At 53.0% G+C, this 18,891-nt stretch overlaps 6 protein-coding genes across 6 annotated transcripts; 2 read left to right on the forward strand and 4 right to left on the reverse strand.

Annotated features, from left to right (window-relative positions):
* Nucleotides 1-1,411: 1,411 nt before the first annotated feature.
* On the reverse strand, nt 1,412-2,843 carry BDZ83DRAFT_608302 (uncharacterized protein). The gene is made up of 2 exons (XM_060507470.1): nt 2,291-2,843; nt 1,412-2,175 (listed from the first exon to the last, which is right to left on the reverse strand). Exons 1-2 carry the CDS (start codon nt 2,535-2,537, stop codon nt 1,445-1,447), a joined length of 978 nt encoding a protein of 325 aa, XP_060368876.1. The 5' UTR covers nt 2,538-2,843; the 3' UTR covers nt 1,412-1,444.
* A 1,245-nt stretch (nt 2,844-4,088) lies between these two features.
* BDZ83DRAFT_716860 (cell wall biogenesis protein Mhp1) lies at nt 4,089-8,011 on the reverse strand (the record flags this gene model as incomplete). Its single annotated transcript, XM_060511885.1, has 3 exons — nt 4,089-5,481; nt 5,532-7,479; nt 7,954-8,011. 3 exons carry the CDS (start codon nt 8,009-8,011, stop codon nt 4,089-4,091), a joined length of 3,399 nt encoding a protein of 1,132 aa, XP_060368877.1.
* Nucleotides 8,012-11,780: 3,769 nt separating this feature from the next.
* On the reverse strand, nt 11,781-13,355 carry BDZ83DRAFT_608312 (ribosomal L18p/L5e family protein). Its single transcript, XM_060507471.1, has 3 exons — nt 13,210-13,355; nt 12,950-12,987; nt 11,781-12,871 (listed from the first exon to the last, which is right to left on the reverse strand). The coding sequence occupies exons 1-3, from the start codon at nt 13,210-13,212 to the stop codon at nt 12,010-12,012; spliced, it is 903 nt and encodes a 300-aa protein (XP_060368878.1). The 5' UTR covers nt 13,213-13,355; the 3' UTR covers nt 11,781-12,009.
* A 101-nt stretch (nt 13,356-13,456) lies between these two features.
* Nucleotides 13,457-14,737, forward strand: BDZ83DRAFT_608313 (haloacid dehalogenase-like hydrolase). Its single transcript, XM_060507472.1, has 2 exons — nt 13,457-13,786; nt 13,913-14,737. The coding sequence occupies exons 1-2, from the start codon at nt 13,670-13,672 to the stop codon at nt 14,717-14,719; spliced, it is 924 nt and encodes a 307-aa protein (XP_060368879.1). The 5' UTR covers nt 13,457-13,669; the 3' UTR covers nt 14,720-14,737.
* On the reverse strand, nt 14,738-15,680 carry BDZ83DRAFT_608315 (methyltransferase). Its single transcript, XM_060507473.1, has one exon. It carries the CDS (start codon nt 15,598-15,600, stop codon nt 14,761-14,763), a length of 840 nt encoding a protein of 279 aa, XP_060368880.1. The 5' UTR covers nt 15,601-15,680; the 3' UTR covers nt 14,738-14,760.
* Nucleotides 15,681-17,829: 2,149 nt separating this feature from the next.
* On the forward strand, nt 17,830-18,681 carry BDZ83DRAFT_648477 (uncharacterized protein; the record flags this gene model as incomplete). The annotated part of the gene is made up of 1 exon (XM_060510183.1): nt 17,830-18,681. One exon carries the CDS (start codon nt 17,830-17,832, stop codon nt 18,679-18,681), a length of 852 nt encoding a protein of 283 aa, XP_060368881.1.
* Between the last annotated feature and the right edge of the window lie 210 nt (nt 18,682-18,891).

Below are 18,891 nucleotides of genomic sequence, written 5' to 3' on the forward strand. Positions count from 1 at the left end.
TCAACTCAAGACCCGTCGTGGCCTTCATCTTTCGGTGGCTGCCCCCGGCTTAGCCCTGGGGCGGAGAGGGGCGGGGGGGCTCCAGTTATGACGCAGGGCTCAGCGCTCGCTCACCACCCACTGCGCCAGAGTGAAAGGAGCAACCACGGCCTCTTGTGCTTCGATCGAGGCGTGCCCCAGCGATGGCAGGGCCAAGCGGCAAGCCTCGAGCTTTTCATTTCGGCCGGATACCCGTCCGCGTGGAGCTAAACTGGGCGCTCCCGACTCCCGAGGGCCCCGAGTCGGACGACGTTGATTCCTTTTTTGAATACCTCCTTTGCTTCCATGTCCTTGGTGGCATCCTCCCCCATCGTTAGACTAGATACCTACCTAATTGGAGTTCCCACCCTATTTTGTCATCCCAAGTGTTTTTGACGTTTTCTACGGATACTTTGCAAGCTACGCACGTGCTCGGCTCGCAGTCGATACTAATCACCGATCGATGGCCCGTCTAGCCGCCTCCGGTGTGGCGCATCTTTTGCGCTCGAGTTGTGAGGTCAGGCTGCTTTAGTTCGCTCGCTGCGACTTGTGACGAGTGGCGCCGTAGACTTTGAGTTGAGGCTGATTGTCTGATTGTCACTACCTACTGAGCCAGGCGTTTCTCAGCTCCTACTGAAGCTGTCCCGATGTTGTTAACAATCATCCCTTTCTCATCTTGTCTTTTTAAGGCGTAGTATGCCGCGACATATAAAACAACTAGTTTTGTTTCTGTGCTTGAAGCACTTTGTATAATACTCCTCGGAACCTTTTCAGACCATTCGAATATACTGCTGGACACATTGCGTTGTTCGAGTCTGAACGACGTCATGCTCACTATGGTTATCACGTCGAGGTCAAAGTAGACAACGTTTTGATCAAGTATATCGATCATAGCCATGGGACATTGTCAGGTACATATCACGCCCATCTCCAAGAACAAGCATAGCCATTACGCAGAAACACAATGCGGTAAACTGCCAGCGCAGGATGGCTTGAACTTGAACCATTACTCCAACGACGTCCGTCTCCTCTGAACATCAATTCTTACTTCGTTTCTCAACTCAAGAGACCCTGTGGAGACAAGCGGAAGTTATAGAAGATTCACTACAATGTACAGAGGCATCCATGTGAAAGCAGGCCTTGAAGTCGATTCCCATGTGCTTATATATCAACTTTGGGGATGGATCTCGCATGAGAAAGACACTTCGATATTGACATTGACGGTTGGTCGGGTATTCGATACTGAGGACTGTCTTGGTACTCATTTTGCTATTCCGACGGCTGGCCGCTCCGGATAAAGCAACTCTGTCTTGATCTCGTAGCAACGCAACCCATTCCGGAGTTGCAACATATCCATCACCAGGAGCCCGGCCATTCGTTCATCTTCAGTCCAAGCACAACATGCTCTGGTCTTCATATCCAACCTTCACAATCCCATCCTCCTCACCGGACCACTCCTCCTCCTCCTCCTCCTCTTCCCAGCCCCCATCATCTTCACACTCTCCGCCCAATCCCCCGTCCCATTCCCCGGATCCGCGTCCGTCGCCTTCGTCTTACAAACGCTCCCCGCCCTAGCCTTCCCATTCGGCCCATCCACCGCCTCAAACTCCCTCTTACTCTTCAACCCGGTCACCATGGTCTTGGCCGCCTCCTCCAGCCACCCATTCACAAAGTCCCCGTGGAAACACCGGCTCCCGCCGCACGCGAGCTCGATCGGCGGGTCCCCGCCCTTCCATCCTTCGGGTATCGCTTTCTTGGTGTCGTAGCGTATACTAAACCGCAGCTGCGGCATCCTCTTCATCCCACCCGCACACGCTCCAGTCTTTTTAGCAGAGTAGGCAGATTTGAGTGTGGTTTCGTCAACGCAGTCCGGGAACCAGAGGACCGCCTGTAACGAAGTCGAGCACGTGCTCTGCGGGAACTGAGCGTGGTCTTTCCCGCCTGCGTCGAACGCCTGGTTCTGGCAGAGCCAGGTCACGTCGGAACCGGGAATCAGGTCCGCTTCCGTCGAGGCCTTTGAGTTGCCCGCCACGACGGAGAAGTTGGGCGGGATGGGCACCTCGGCCGGGTCCTTGTCAAAGTTGTAGTAGGCTACGAAGGAGACTGGTTCGATGGGCGTTCGGGTCTCGCCTTGGACATGGTAGAGCGTGGGGATCCCTGGCGGAAGGGTGTAAGTTGAGGTCTTTTCGCTGCAAGACCAGAGAAGATAGTCTTTTTCCACAGTCGTACCATGCCAGAAAGAAGAGGGGGAGAGGAAAAAAGAGCAACTTACAGTAAACAGAAAAATCATTCGGGTTCTGCGCCGTAGAACACCCCTTTTGCAACTCGGCCGTCGAGCTCATGTTCACCCTCACCGCGTCGCTGCCGAAGAAGCTGTGCATGTGGCTCTTGTACTGGCCCGGGATGACGATGGGATCGATGTTCTTGCGCATGAAGAAGTCGACTTTGGTGTTTGTAAAGGCTGCCGCCGGACCTGCTGCTGCTGCAAAGAGCAGCGCGAGTCTGTCTGATGACTTCATCTTTTCTTCCTCTCTGTGCGTTGTGATGCAAGCGAATGTGTATGTAAAGTGGAAAAGACAAGAGAGGGCCGAAAGAGACCGATCAAATGAGATGATGGAAAGCGAGTGTAAGTTTGAAGAATCGTCCCTCTCCAACTCCTTCTGGGTATAGAAAAGGTTCCTGGCCGAGTAAGAAGAGGAAGACCGGTGGGCGGAACTGCTAGTTGTCTTTCTTCTCTCGAAAAAATGAGCAGATTAGACGAACTGCGAAGGTCTACTCCTTTAAGCCTCGACCCTTAATCACTCATCTACCCGTTTAGCTTTGGGTTCCCATGTATGAGTTTAACAACAAAGGTTCTGACAAACCTAAGTGACTACGATAGCCATCCCGGTCCTGGCAGGAAACACACCGAGAAGCTGGATGGATGGATGGATGGATCGGTATATTACCGGCGGCCTTGGCATTGTTTGAACCATATCCCCGGGCCCCCTCCCCACGAAGTAAAGTTTAATGTACATCAGATGCGCTCCCGTCGCCGTTATAGTTAAATATTTCTTGGCCTTTATTCTGTGGGAACAAAGTCTGGCAGTGTGACCAACTTATTACGTGCGGACACTCAAAGCAGCGAGAGTCCGATCAAGACTCTATCCCATCCTACGGAAAAGCCCCTGAAACTCTGTTGTCGATCTGTCCCTTGGCGCATAGATCAGATGAAAGTCTAGAAATTCGCCGGATGGCAATGAGAATGTGGCATTTTCAGACTCGAACATACCAGCTAGAGAGAGACACATCGGATTCGGTTGCGCTAGTCCATCGACTCGAATAATGGTTCATGTTGTCGACGGTGGATCAACAGCGTTAGAGTCGATGGTATGTGTGTATGTTCTTGATCATCATGCGCTCGGAGTGCTCTCTTCCGTGCATATAAGGGTGTGGGTAGAGTTGGAATCCCATCAGCATATCAGCTAGATAGCTTTACCTTGTGGCCTTCACCATATTGTCCTCCAGATAATTCGAGGCCGTCTAGCTCTGGCGCCAAATACCCTGCCATTCGAAAAGCGCAAACACCACTTGAAGTGTACTGCAGTGGTGGCAGCCTTGAAGCTTCACTTGAACACGATTCATAGTATGCATTATACCGAACTGCAAAGACAATTTGACACGTCAGACCCAGCGGCCTTCTCGCCCTAAAGAGGGCGAGGAATGGGGTCAATTCTTTAGAATGCTGTTGTACACTAGTACAGGTTTCAGTAGCGACTGTTCGTTTTGACTGCTTCCCTCCACGACTTTGACGGACTCCTGTGTTCCAGTCGCTAGGGATGAATTCATCCACATCCCGAAATATGAACGTTTCAAGTGAACCCGAATGCCTTGGTGTCTTTGAAGACGCCCAAAGGAAAGTTTGTTTTTGTGAATGACGGACTCCCTCCTCGCGTTACGCCTTTGCTTGCTTCTCATCGTTTCAGAAAGTCCCCAATCCAACATTTCATGTCGAGCAAATTACGAGTACAAAAGGCGACGAATAAGCCGCCGTATTATGCAAATGTGGCCAGGCATGGGTGACCAAAGGCTCAGTCCTCAATGGCGTTCTCATCGACGGGCTTCGCTGGGCTGGTCATGCTTGCCTTGACATTGCCACGGGCCTTCTCCTGACTCTCGACGAACCGATCCCAGTGCATGGGATCAAGTGCTCGAAGTCCCTCACGGACCTGATCGCGGTCCTCGTTGAAAACGCGCATGATGCCCTTTTGTTCAACCTTTTGGATCAAATCAGGGTCATCAATCTCTTCAATCATCTGGTGAAGCATGGCTGTGTGCTTGGGGTCGAGGCCGACTTCAAGTACGCCGCTCAGCAGACCATAGTACTCGGGCTTGATGATTCCAGACCGAATCTTGTGACCGGCCCTATGCATTCTACCCTCCTCTTCGGCAAGTGCTTTCGAGGTATGCGACAACGTCGAATTCGTGCGCGGCAGACCAGGCCGGACCGATAAGCCGGTCTCGTCCTCGGCATCGGACGGAATGCTGTGCTGATCAGGATCCTCCGTTGAGGAAAGCGAAGTACCGAGTTGGTCACTCTGGCTGGGCAAGGTGGTCTCCGATGCCTCGTCTGTGGACACACGAGTTTCAGGAAACTCATCTTCGAACCGCTTGATGATGTTGGCAAGTGTGACGTCGAGGAACATCAGCTTGCGCAGGTTGTGTTCATCTTCCTGCGGGTTGACTCTAGCCTTAGACAGTGCTGGTTGCAGCCGCTGACGAATCTTGCGGGCGCTGGCCAGTAGATGCTTCGACATATCCTTGGCCTTTCCTGGAGGCAGCTTCGGTCGCGGGCTCGCAGGCACTGGTACGCCATCTTCGAAATCCCGGATGAACTCGCCAGATTGCCTTCTCGATTCATCTCCCCTGTTCTTGAGACAGCAAGTGAGAGCCTTGACAACACCAGTGCCTCCAATGACGTAGTCATCGTCTGGCGCGGACTCGTTGTCCGAGTCTTCTCTGAGAACGTCGTGGCCGACGAGATGTGCGAGTACATCGGGATATGGTGGGATTGGGCCGCCTGGCAACGAGTCCTGGGATTCGGCTAGGACTGTTGAAATGACCGCGCTTATGTCGCCAATGGGGAATCGCTCCATGTTCCGCAAGCAATAAGCGACCACTTGCTTGGCCAAAGCCTTCACAACCTCGCCGGAATTGTCGCTCGGGACATCAATGTCAACACACACAATCGTCTTGGAGACACGTGTAGCAGCCAGGAAGGATGCATAGAGCGCACAAGCTTCCTCCTGAGCATCCTCGGTCTTGGCATCTGCAAGTCTGACGAGTTCTGGATTCTCCAGGAAACTGATGTGGGCGAGCATTTTTGCCTCAGGGAGAATCTCAGCAAGCGCAATAGCTTGCTCAGATGTCATAGCGACGTCAGCAAGGTGAACACGCCGCAGTCCCTGCAGCTTTGGTAGATACCTAAATGTGGTCAGCTTCACAGTCTCATTGAGTGAATCGGTGTGACTTACTTGCGCAAGAGACCAATGGCACTGGGGTCTGACTTGCACAGATCCCGGTTGTGAGAAAGGTCGATGAAGCGGAAGTCTTTGAGCTGAGCAAGTGCAGGGAAAATTTTGCAGAGAGAGCCAGGCTTCAAGTTGCACTCAGCCAAACTCAGCGCCCACAAAGAGTCCTTTTCTGAAATTGCATTGGCAATAATGTCAGTTTGATCCCTCAGATCGTTGCCGCCCAAGTCTAGGCCTTCGCATCCGCTTGTAGAAAGGTATCTGGCAACATGCCTGAGTCCCTTTTCATCAATATTGTTGTGAGCAAGACCAAGTCGCTTTACGCCACACTGAATGATACCGTCTATTACCACACCGAGGTCATTCGAGTTGAGATTAGTCTCTCCGAGGTTGAGCAGTTCCAACGTAGCGCCGCCCAGTCGTTCGCCAATGGCCTTGGCAAACAGGGTTGCGCATATGTTTTGAGGTTGCTCGTCATTGGAATTGTGTCTGAGCAAGTGGTGGCCGTGCCCATTTCCGTTTTGTGCAGTTTGAGGAGGTCGGGGGAAGGATATCGTCGAAACGTCGAGGAATTTGAGCGTTCGGCAGAGGTAGATAAAGAGGAACATGTGCTTCCAACCCTCAGGCCCAATCTTGTTGTTCTTGAGGACGAGTCGTTCGACGAAGCCGCCCTGTGTAGTGAGACCGTCTGCCTTGGCTTGCTTGCGCCTCTTTGAATCAGGCTTCTTTGCAGCCAGCAGACCGGCCAATATCACCCTGACGCCCTCATCTGTGAGGCCGCAATTCTCCAAGATAACCTCCTTAACCGGCACAACCGCCAAGTAATCGCCTAGAGTGACCAAGTCAGGGAGCTGCATCCAGTAGCCCGTCAAATCCAGCTTCTGCACCATTCCTATGTCGGAAGAGCAATTTGAAGGGCTGTTCAGTTGTTCGGTGATCTTCTTGAGAATGGGTGTCTCTCTCAACTGGCAACAACGGCGGTATATCCTGACTGGGTTTGTTGTGGGAGACGCTGTCGTCTTGGGCGTCGCGGCTGGGGTGCCGTCGCTAGAAGAGTCGCTGTCGTCGACGTGGATTTCCATGGGAATCGTGCCGTTAGCCTCAGCTTGTTTCCGCTTCTTCTCCTTCCTAGCTTTCCTCTCCTCTTCGCTCTTCTTCTTCTTTTCCTTCTTCTTGGTGTCTTTCTCCTTATCCGCGGATGCAGCGCTTACGCCATTCGTGTCATCCTCCTTGGCCTTGGCCGAGTCCACTCCCTCTGTTTCTGGTTCCTTTGGCACGGTTTCACCAGTTGTGTGGATGATACCATCGCGCTCCTTTTGCTGTTCCAGACTTTTCGGGTTCTTAAGTGCCTCGCCCTCACCCTTCTCCGTCATCTTCTTCGTTTTTGACTTCTCGAGTGGCTTCTTAACGGGCAGGTCTGTGTCGACATACTTGGGCATTGGGGCAATTTCAACATCAACGCTGAATGCAACCCTCCGAAGTTTCGCCTGATGCAAGTCCGAGATCTTACAACGTTCGCGGTTGCGGTCAACGTTCAGAATCTTCCGCTCTACCAGCCCATGTGTTCCTCTTGTTCCTTGTCCTAGGACACCGCCAGACGAAGACAGTCGGCGGAAGACCCCCAGAAAGCCGGCCTGGCCGCGCCCGGGAGGTGCCGGGGTGTACGGCTGGTCGCCATCGTTTTTGGCGGCGTGTGCGAGAACGGCGTTCTTTGCAGGGGTTACTTTCGGTGCTACCGGGCCAGAGTCCTTTGGCGATGTGCTTTGAGCTTGCTGGTTTGCTTGGGCAGTCTTGCTGTCTGGTGAAGAGGAAAACTTGAAAGAGATGTTGGAAAACCACGAGTTCCGGCGGGTTGGCGGCGTACCGTTGGGCCCTGGTGATTTTTCGTTCGACGGACTTCTACCCAAAGGCGGTCTCGAGACTGGGATAGGTTTTGAACCTTCTGTTGTCGCTTTCGTAGTGTCTGTTGTGCCGTTGGTGTTCCCGTTGCCGGCGGTTTGGCCGGTGGTCGGAGTGGGGATCGGTGATGACTCTTTGGGTGCGGACGTTGAGGATCGCCGTATGGGTAATGATTTCGGTGGCCTGTCTGTGAGGCGCATCTTGGATTAGCAGGGGAAGGATTTGGGGACTTGAGTAATTGAAGATGATGCGTGATAGAGAGGCAGAAGAGGAGGTGAGGGAAGTGACGGGCTCTTGGATATATCCACAGGCCAGGCACGAGAGACCCAGAGATGCGGTCGACAGTGGCAAGCGCTCGTAGGTCGAACCCGAGCTGCTTATCTGGGTCGACTTGGCTTGGGATGCGGGTGCAGGCAGGGCAGCGTTGGCGAGCGCGATATGAGTGGTGAGTGGGTGACTGGGGGTCCAGCGCAATAGCCAACTAGCTGCCCTGGAGAATGAGGTCAGATGGGACGTTTTTGCATACCTTTCGGAGAGCCGCCGTGGGTCATCCAGCTAACATCAACTCCATGAACCTGCTCCATAACGATTGTCGCAGAGATGCTGTGTAAGGGTAGAATACAGGTCAAGGACCAAAGGAGCCGCAAAAGGGCCCCAAAAAAGAGGCACGAAGTCGTCCGGGCAGGTGAAGAGGGGGCGACGACGAGAGAAATGCTTGGCGGAGGAGAAGAAGAAAGTGGTGGCTGTCACTTCTTCTTTTTTGGCGCAACAGAAAGGAATGGAATTATTGCGCGCGCGCGCAGACCGGGGAGAGGGTGACTTTTGGGTTGATTTCTAAGAGGAGGCGGAAGCGGGAGGTGGAGGGTACTTCGTAGTGTACTCGGAGGTTCGTTGATTATTAGCCCCGGTTCCTTGGACACCACCTTGGATCCTTCCGGTAAGTCGATTCGGAGCAAGAGCGGACAGAAGCTGCCTCGCTTTCCAATCGATGGTCCAGCTCTGGAAAGGGTGTGGTAGGGCGAGCGTGGGATGTTGGTCGAGGACCGGAGAGAAGGTACGAATAATAAGTCGTGGGCTCGCGGTGGTCTTGGGCGAAGGCAGGGACCAAGTACTTGGGGGGGAACTCGCAGGTTCGGATACCTCACGTCAGGGTCCGGGTCCGGATGGGGAGGGGAGGAGGAGGAGGAGTAGGAGGGGGGACGGCAAGTATTCGTAGCTACTGCCGCTGCGGTAATGCCTTCCTAAGTTCCTACCCTTGGTACCTTACCTTCCTTCAGGTTAGCAATAAAAACAGTGAGCGCAATTAGGAAGCAGCCAGAGAGTCCGTACCTTGCCGTAAGGTTCCTTGAAGGAAAGGCCGGACGTGGCAGCTTTAGCGGGGGGTTCATTAACCTTTTTAGAGGCGAAGCATCTCGTCATTGGCAGGAGATGAGCGGCGCCATGGCCCAGGCTGGTTGGTTTCTGGAGACTTCACTCGACCCAAGGGCCACCCGGTCTTGGCTGGCCAGAGGTACCTACCTACCTACCTACCTACCTAAGCACCTGGGCTACATTGTAAAGTACAGGAAGTCACCAATGTCGTGCTTTCCTCCGCTGTTGCTGACTGTTGCCAACTTGTCACCAATTGTTCATCACCAATGGAACAAGATGCAATGATTTCCCGCCGTGGACTACCTATCTTCGCCATTCGTAGTATAGACCCACGGAAAGCAAGAAGGCAAAAAAAAACAAGAGAAAAAGGCTTTAACGGCATCCAAACGCAAATCCAACCATCCCTGGCGACATATACCGTTCCTCACCTGCCGTCCTCCAAGTATGTATCCTGGCCCGATGGGAAGTCCCGCGTCTACAACCTTCAGACGGACGGACATCTTATGCCGCAATCTTCCCCGGTATGTTTTTTTCATGCAGCACTGACGGCCCTTGTTTTTTCTGTTTTGTGTCTTTAACCACCAATGTTCCTAAGGTAGACTTCTTGCGTACCTTACTTAGTAGTCCCGTCTTCCGCGGCTCGCTCCATCTCGGCCACAAACTCCCCTCTCGTGGGCACTGCCAACCTGGGAGATCAGATCCTCGGGTAAGGACCTCGGCCCGCCATGTTGAGACGACCAGCACCGCAGCTGGGCTTGAGATAGGACATCTGTGGTGGAAACATCACACACGCACACTCAACTGTTACTGCGTACGGATACTGCGCCTGTCCGTGCCTCCTCACCGCACGCAGCAGGACCTGACACGGCCAGCCGCCAGAGGCACCGGTATCGCGGTTTTCGTCCTCCGTGGATGGCACATAGCTTGGCTTCAGGACCCATGTACTTTACTACTGACTCCGTACTTGTAGGGGACCTCCGCCGCCCTACAGTCAGCAGGTGGCCAGTGGATTGCTTCAACTCTCCTCTGGTTGGATGCCACTGCCGGCCCTCTCCACTCGTCGGCGGGGATCATGAACGTCAGGAAAGCGAGAGAGCAACCTGGAACTCTCTCAGACTCTCACTCAGTCTCTCGAGACTCGCCGGTCCCCCCTCCGTGTGCTGCTAACCCGCCCCAGCTGAGTTGCCTTCATTTCGGCGCCAATAGCCTGGCATCCACGACATGGCGACACTGACACGACTGGTCACCACTCACAGTCACACACAGCCTTCGCTCTCCATTCGCAAGCGGACGAACAGCCCTGCATCTTTCTGCAACCCGCCACTAGAACCGCACACTACTGCAGAGTCACAGAAGACGTGGGCTGGACGCAGATGGGTGCTCTTATTAATCGCGCGCCTCTCTAGCACCGCCAGACTGACCACACAGCTCACCCTTGGGGCGGCGGGCCCTGCCAAGTCGTCGACATTTGGACACTGGACTCTGCGACTGGGCTCGCTCAAGCATCCTGCAGGCTGTCAAGACAAGCCGTCAAACGCCCGTGGACAAGTCAGACAAAGTTTACACTTGCCATTTGCAGCCATAACCTTCACATCTGGGTGCACTACCTACCCATTGTACACCACCACGTACGGCGGTGTCTTTTCAGGGTCCAGATACTCTCCTTGATCTTGCATTGATTCGGAAGAAAATGGGCCACCAGTCCACGGGCACAATTACGGATACACAAGACGGGCCACTGTCGACCATGGAGTGACCGGCTGACCGCCCCATGAGCATCGCGAGATCACGGGGCCCTCACTTAACGGAGCTGCCGTTGGGGGACTCCCCTGCCTTAACATTCAGCGGTGTCCCCTCGCCTAAAAGGGGCAGACAAACGGACACCGCTACAATACCAGGGACTCTCACTCATCCACTCTCGAACGGAACCTTGCGTGGCGGCACATCAGAGCGGTTGTGGGCTCTTATCTCCTTCTGCAGCAGTGTGCTGTGTTCCCCAGCGTACCATTCCTTTTTTTTTCAACTGGATGAAATGATGTGCTTCGGGTCTGGGACTCGGGGTGGGATTTCCGCCTCTCGCGACCCTCCCATTCCGCCGCTATGCCCTCCGTTCATCCCGTAATTCCCGCGCGCGACGTGACGAAATGCGACTCTCGGCTCATGTCTCTCTCATCGACGGCTCCCGAACCCAGGTCGACTTCCTCGAATTGATACACACCTGCAGTATCTCCTGCGCTGCTCTCAAGCCCCTTATTATTACCGTAGAGATCTAAATTGGAGCTCATGGTGTCTCCTCAATTTTACCTATGTCGCCATACAAAGTTTTCGGACGCTTTGTGGGACCAAACGGGAATCGACCCATCTCTGCCTTGCAGCAGTAGCGGCATGATTACCTGGTCAAGGGGGAAAGCGAGGAGGCTGTAATCCATCTCAGATTCAACATCTCTCACGATACTCTGTGCAGAGACCCATGCCGACATCATCGCCAGATGCATGAAGCCAATGGCTCTTTGCGCTATTTCGGAACCCTCCGGGACTCCAAAAGTTTTGCAGGTGCCATCATCTCTTGATTCTCGTAAGAGATCATCACATTTCCCCAATGCCGTCTCGCATGATCTGATATCATTGGGGCTCCTATGCGGGGTCTCGAGCCCTCCTGTTTTTGTTTTTGCCTCACCACCACAGTGACCATACACGATCTGCCAATCTGCGTCACCTTGCGGCCGACAGGTCCATCGCCTGTCGCGGAGCGCATCGAGTCCGACTAGCGAGCGATCGAGCATTTTCAATCGTACCGCCGAGACGCGAGACGGCACCGCGTTACAGTAGCGCCTTCCCTCACACACGTCTTCGTTTTGACGTAGACCTGTATCACTGTTATTGCAAGGAGACGTACAGTTACCTACGCTTAGTAGAGGATAGCCCCTGCTGTCACTTCTCACGCTCCCTTCACTTAGATGAAACATTTCAATGGATGGTCAATAGCTTTTGACGTCTGGCATTTGGGATATTCTTATTGAATTCTCGAGGAGTCGTTTTTTGACTCCTCCCGTGACCATCATAATCCTCCTTCCGGATTTTTGTTTGCCTGATTAACGCCCGAAGAAGACTGAAGAAAAGTTGTCATGCCATAACGTCAAATGCCTTGCCCAGATGCCAAACCCCACCACGAATGAATTAAACCGCTGTGCTACTACAGAAGAGGAAGAATTTACTCGGCACGGTAAGCAGCGATGCGCTCCTTGACCTTCTGCTCCTTCTCCTCCTTTGTGAGGCGCTTGGTCTTGTACTTCTTGGACTCGGCCTTCCACTCCTCCTTGGTCTTCTTGTTCTCAGACTCCTCCTTCTTCCAGGGGTCCTCGCGGATAGCGGCGTGGGCCTCGGTGTAGAGCTCCTCGAGGCCGTCAGCCTCGACGTCGTCGTCAATGTACTGCTGGAACTGGGACTTGTAGCGCTCCTCGTCGTCGTCGGCGAGGGTCTCCATGTACTCGGCGACGTGCTGGCCGAAGATGTAGTTCTTGAGGGTCTCGGCGTCGAGCTCCTTGGACTCGATGTCGTAACCGGGGAAGCGCTTCTCGGAGTGGGGGACGAGGATGCCACCGTCAGAGGCACCCTTCATGGCGCCGAAGACACGGGCACCGGTGGAGGTGCGGTGAAGACCGACGTCGAGGTTGGCCTTGAAGGGGCGGCGCTCGCCGTCGTCGGTCTCTGCGGCCTCGGTGAGGGTGAACTCACCATCGGCCTCCTCGACACCGGTGAAGGTCTTGTCGAGGCCGAGCTTGGAGAGGGCACGGCGGGCGATCAGGAGACCGGTGGCGTAGGCGGCGGCCCAGTTGGTGAGGCCGTGGGTGATGCCGTAGGCGGGGAGCTCGTGAGCGTAGGCGGCGACGAAGACCTTGTCGCCGGTGAGCTCAGAGGTGACGATTTGCATGATGATGTCCCGGTTGGTGAAGCGGACCACAAGACGGTACTTGGGGGCACCGTACTTGTTCTTGGCCTGGGTGATCAGGCGCTTGCGGGCATAGTAGTCGGTCTTGCCGGATCTTCTACGCTTGTACTTGGTCTGGAAGCGACTGGAGTGAAAAGGTCAGCCAACTCTGATCTCGAATGGAGCCTGTCGATGGGGAATCTCGAAAGTGATTTAGACTTACCTGTAGTACGCGCTGTTCTTCACCAACTTGTGGAAAGCCTGTATGCGAAATATCCCGAGTCAGCAATTTGCGCTTCAGATTGGCCTGTTGACCCGAAGCATCTTGCGTTGACTCTCAATCCCATGAGACATTTCTGTCTGCTATTGGGGGCCATTTCTTTTTGTGCCATTGCTGGCTAAAAGAAGAGTGTTTTTTGTCGCAATTTGTCGTTCGGCCATTTTTCAGGCTTTTGACGAGCTGATGGTGATATATCAACTTACCATCTTGACGGTATATGAGCGGGCGGTTGGCTCAAATTTGTCGGTGTGGGTTGTTGTCAAAGGGGGTTGTCAAGAGAAAAAAAAGTTCCAAAGCACAACTTCGCGATAATATTCCTCTGTGGGTTTTGGGGCAGCCCTAGATTGTGTGGCCCCACCTCTCCCCTCTCGATTGTCACTCCCAAAGCAGGTCGGGGACGAGTCACGTGGAGATTGGACTTTGGCCGGGGACGACATGGTCTGTGCTGAGAGGCTTACCTCATCTCGAGTGACCTCTCAACTCCTTCAGTGTCATGGTGCTTTTGGGCCGAGGTCCACTGGTACAATCCGCACCGAGGTGGGGCTTTCCCCAGGTTTGGGCCCCCCAACCCATCGCTGCTCTCTACGACTTTCAACGCTGGCCCGAGTTGTGGATTTACTACAAGTACTCCTTAAGAATATAGATTTGCTGTTTCACAGAGCCATGCAGTCTTTGGAAGAGTCCGATAATTTTCTGATTGATCACGTTCTCGAGGCTGTAGACGATATGACAGACTCCAAGCAGCCCAAGGTGCTTTTATTCGACATTGGTGGTGTTTGTGTAAGTAGCTCCCGTTGATTCCTGTTACTATTTGCTGCTCATTGGCCTCCAATCCATCCATGTGTGATGATACATCATGCGTCCCATATCATATACCAATGCCGGCCATTGTTCTAACTTGACAAGGTCGTATCACCATTTCAATCCATCCTAGATTATGAGCTTAGTCTCGGTATCCCGCCAGGGTGGGTAAACTACTCCATCTCCAAGACAAGTCCTAAGGGCTTTTGGCATCGCCTTGAGACGGGCTCAATACCCATGAACCAGGCCTTCTTTGAGGGCTTCACCAAGGACCTTCACGACCAAGTCCGTTGGGAGGCATTCTACGCCGCCCAAACAGCAAAGAACCCATCTCTCCCCAAGGAAACGCCGCCCCTCCCCACCGTCGACGCCAAGTACCTCTTTAACACCATGATGGTCAACTCGATTCCCCCAGACCCGTGGATGTACCCAGCGCTGAAGAAGCTCAAGGCCAGTGGGAAGTATATCCTCGCCGCGCTGAGCAACACCGTCATATTCCCCGAGGGTCACAAGCTGCATAGGAAAGACTTCATGGACGACCCTGTTCGCAGCTTGTTCGACGTGTTTGTCTCTTCAGCACATGCTGGTCTAAGGAAGCCGGATCCGAGAATGTACCACCTCGCGCTGGAAAGGCTGAACGAGTACGCTGCCCAGAATGCGAGCTCTGAGAGAGGCCAGGCGCTCAAGTGGAGCGAGGGCATTAAACCACAGGATATCGTGTTCCTGGACGACATTGGCGAGAACCTAAAGGAGGCGAGGAAGCAAGGATTCAACACTATAAAAGTCCATCTAGGAAGGGCCTACGAGGCTGTAGAGGAACTAGAGAAGGTTACTGGACTGGTATTGGAGGGCGACCATCCAAAGGTCCCGGTGAAGCCGAACCTCAAGGGTAGTGGTAAAGCGAAATTGTAGAGTCAGGCGCACGAAGAAATGTTCTTATTAGAAGGTCGTTTCTAGGTTCTGCGAGCTACATAGATATAAAGAGCGTCCACATTGACGACTTGGCCGTCAACGGCAGCCTTTTCCCACTCCTCGTGAAATGGAGCCCTAGCCTGCTCCCTGAACTCATCCGTCGGGAGACTTGTGACCAACGACGTGCTCGTGACATGTTCAAATTGCTCGTCAATCTGGTCCATGCCGTAATATGTGTCTCCCTGTCCAGAAATATCATGCATTAGTTCGATCCTGTCCACCACGTACCCTGCGCTCTCGAGAATCTTTGTGAAGGAGTTCTTGTCTGTGATCCAGGACCTATTGCTGGGAAATCGTGACCGCAGGCGCTTGGCCGCCTTCTCCAGTATGAGTCCGATCTTGAAGTTATCCTCGTGCGTGATATCGATGACCACCCTGCCTCCCGGTCTTAGGAAGTTGCGCCACCTCGCAACGACACCTTCGGGATCGTCAAAGAGAACAAAAGCGCTGGAGCACAGGATGGCGTCAAAACTTTGGCCCTCTAGCTCCGGTAATGTCTCCAATTCGGTGGCATCGTGAAGGAAAAGACGAATGCTCGCACTCGGCTTGAGGCGCTCTTGCTTGTCCCTCGCCTTATTGAGCATAGCTTCGGTGACGTCGAGGCCGACGATCTCGCCCGTTTTGCCCACTTGGTCGGCAGCGGTGAAGATCTCGAGGCCGGTACCGCAAGCTAGGATCAATACGCGTTCACCGGCTTGGATGTCGGCTATGGCCATGAAGCGCTTGGTCCAGTCGGGGTGGAATGAGTTCTCATAGTTGTCTGCTCGCGCGGTGTACATGCGCTGAGACGAGGTTGCTTGTGTCTCAGAATCGAAGTCCATTTTATTTGATTGTGCTCATTCAATGTATTCGATGGTGCAGTAATACAAATTTCAAGAGTATCATGATGAGTGCAGGATTGAGGTCTTAGATGATATAACGTCGGTGGCCAATTGTCTAGAGTTAAGTCCTTAAAGTCCGGGCTTACCTACTCCGTCGGCAACACGATCCGAGGATCTGCAAGCGGCGCAAACGCTTGTATCCTCTACGATGCACGAATATGCTGATCAAGGTGAATCAGCAAAACCAACCTGCTCAACTACAACTGGTGCCCAAAGTCGGAAACTCTCAGTCGTATACCAACTTCCGACTAGCTTCTCATCAAACCCCAAGGAAGCAGATCTTACAGATTCCTGTATCCAACTCCAAGATATCACGATCCACTGATTGTCTAAGGTAGCAACCCGAGTAGAGAATCTGAAGCAGTGGGAGCACCAAGAGCACGGTTCATCGATCGTGTAAGGTGGCGGGTGATATCAATACGATGCACCGCATAATTGGGGATGTGGAAGAAGGTACTTGGGTCTCATCTTCTTTCTTCCTATCATAAAAGGCGTAACGGGTTAGGTGGTCGAGCGGGATATGGAGGGATTCCAGGGTGCGATTTCAGTCCTTCGGCCACCCCACACCGACGTTTTTTGTTCGACTCCCTGATGGTGACCCTGTTTTGAATTCACCTTCCCTTAAAACACCTTACTTACTCTTCAGCAAAGAAGGGAAAGAACAGCTCTAGAACACCATCGTTGTTACCTTATTGAACAAGCTCCCCCAGCTATAGTAGTCCTTCCAAAGCACAAGACCATCTAGTCTTTTCCGTTTCAAAGTACAGAGGACTGGCAATCCCATGATTTTTGTAAGCGACAAGAAGCCATATGCGCAAAAAACTTCCAGCTATTGGGAAGAGAGTGCACGAACTTGGTGGTGAGACGAACCATCTAACATCAAGCGTTTGCGCAAATTGGGTCTCTTGATGATGCAGCATGCCACTCCACATGAACAGCGTATAGCTGCACGAACAACCCTAGGATACCCCAGAGCATATGGAAGAGTTCAGGTTCCAGCCACGCTTGGAAATTCTCTTTTTTTCCGACTTACAGAAAGCAGATATCGCGATGTATGTCCAAAGAAGCACCGTCGATTTCATCACACACGTTGTCAGCATGCATGTTTCATCCTTTCTAGCTTGCAAGGCTATGGCGTGGGAGATAATTCCTCAAGTCGATTTAATCAGTCATAAAACCTTTTCTTAGGAGAAAATCCGTTTCCAAATCTGGCGGTGAGCATTCGGTAACAACGTAGCCACCCGAACCCCCCCCAGCTCGACTGCTACCGCTTGCTCGGTGGCTGCCAATACTAGGTAGTCTACCCAGATGTAGCATCTTGACACATTTAAAAGGGCATGTGCTCCTATACCCCTTGGCTGTGAGATTACTGAAAGTTCCAGTTCCATTCAAGTCGTCGGATGGAAGGCCGTCATCTGTTCGTCCCTCTCTTACACTCACATATCTTACCCGCAAGGTCTGAGGCTACATCAGACCGGACTTTTTGAGCTTGTCTCTACTCTGGCATGAAAGCCTTTCAATCCACATTCTTGTTCATTCCTTATTTTTCAGGCGCGCTTGTTCCAACAATTATCAAACGTGGCCGTTGGAGGATGAACTTCGAAACCGAGAGTGCAAAACACATGCGGCTGCGTGCTTGCGCCAAAACTCCAGTCTCGACCAATCAACAAGGTGTCCGCTCTTCATATCTTGTGTTCCGGTCAGAGAGTCTTCTCATCCACAAACATGCTGTAGGAAATAGAGACAATATAGGACTGAAGCTGTCTTACGTCTCGGAAAATAGTGTAAGTGATAGGGTTCATACCATGCTATGTTCTTTGTCGAAGCCACCTCACCGCCGTTGCGGATATTTGCCAAACTGCAGGAAAATGCTGCAGCAGCCTCTGAGGTCCGGATTCGAATCAACTCTAGACGGCTCCATTGGCCTTTGAACTCTTTCTCTGGCACTCTCCATGATCTTCTCCATCATGGCTTCCCATGCCCGAGAGGATTGCTATTAGTCTGACGTAGTCGCCGTGCAAACGGTCAGCACGATGTGTATTTCAGGGAGCCGTAACCCATCTCAATGAGAGACAAGAGCTTCTCTTCATATCCCTTCGTTAGTCAATCAAGACCATTATCAGTTCCCGTCTCACCTTCGTATAAGTATACCTCATCTCGCAAGCAACCATGGTCGTCGCCGTCAAAGCTAAATGGCTGAAAACCACAACCGAGCTCCAGACCTGCCTCGGGGTCAACATCAAATCCTGCTTCAACTGCCAGGGCCACTCCGCCACAAAGTCGTCTTGCGGCAACGCAATCAGCCAAGCCTCGCGATCCGAAATGGCGTTTGTCATGCTCGACATTATCAACTGCGGTAGTCTGGCGTCTGCATCTGCCCACCTCGAGCGACTCGCCAGTCTCACCTTGTGCAAGAGATCGCACCAGGCCCAGGCCGGTGAGAAGGCGACGCATTGGAAGGCTCGGATTCAGATATACCTTGAAGCCGGGACCGGCGATGGCGTCACTGACGAGAAGGAGGTAAAGGCTCCTCGTGTCAGACCACAGCGTACCACCATGATCACGCCCCCTTCCACTCCCGTCGCCAACAAAAGGGACGTGCGGCAGCCAGTATCTACGCGATCATCACAGCGCACTGCGGCGCCGCCTCCTCCAGTCACACCGAGACGAGCCACGCGAGCCCCGAGAGGCTCCGCCTCGTCCATCGCCGTCCTCATTGAAGAGGATCTTGGAGATAATTCCGAAGAAGACGATTCCGAAGGAGAATATTCTGAAGAGGACTCTGAAGAGGACTCTGAAGAGGGGGAGAAATATTATGAGCCCGAACCGGTCCGCAGCCAAACCAGACGTGCCCCGGCCCCGGCCCCATCGGTCAAGTGGGAACCCAACGGCAAGGCTGGCTTCCCTTACCCGTACCCAAGCCAGACAAAGGATCGAGAGAACCTCGAGTATAAGCTGGCCAAGGCCCAGGCGGAATTGGCGGTGTATGAAGCGTGGGTCAAACTTCGAAAGTTCGAGTAGGCAGGGAGGGGGTATTACATTACAGTAATTGAAAGTTGGATGAGTTGGATCGGAATTGGGATTTACTTCTTATTGTTTGGGGGCTATCTATTCACATGGGAACCAGATAATGAGCAAAGGTGTTGATAGATTTATGAGGGCATGTTACGTCTCCTTTCATGAGGTTCAGGGGGGAGGATTCGAACACAGCAGCGCAGATACAGACATGCC

The sequence above is a fragment of the Colletotrichum acutatum genome (genome assembly GCF_030867785.1).
Source record: "Colletotrichum acutatum strain CBS 112980 chromosome Unknown BDZ83scaffold_15, whole genome shotgun sequence".
Classification (NCBI taxonomy): Eukaryota; Fungi; Ascomycota; class Sordariomycetes; order Glomerellales; family Glomerellaceae; genus Colletotrichum; species Colletotrichum acutatum.

Coding starts and splice junctions, on each gene's coding strand:
- BDZ83DRAFT_608313 (XM_060507472.1), top strand. CDS start 13,670: ATGCAGTCTTTGGAAGAGTCCGATAATTTTCTGATTGATCACGTTCTC. Junction 13,787..13,912: donor TCGACATTGGTGGTGTTTGT/GTAAGTAGCTCC, acceptor TAACTTGACAAG/GTCGTATCACCATTTCAATC.
- BDZ83DRAFT_608315 (XM_060507473.1), bottom strand. CDS start 15,600: ATGGACTTCGATTCTGAGACACAAGCAACCTCGTCTCAGCGCATGTAC.
- BDZ83DRAFT_608302 (XM_060507470.1), bottom strand. CDS start 2,537: ATGAAGTCATCAGACAGACTCGCGCTGCTCTTTGCAGCAGCAGCAGGT. Junction 2,176..2,290: donor GAATGATTTTTCTGTTTACT/GTAAGTTGCTCT, acceptor CCCTTCCGCCAG/GGATCCCCACGCTCTACCAT.
- BDZ83DRAFT_608312 (XM_060507471.1), bottom strand. Junction 12,872..12,949: donor AAGAACAGCGCGTACTACAG/GTAAGTCTAAAT, acceptor TTTTCACTCCAG/TCGCTTCCAGACCAAGTACA.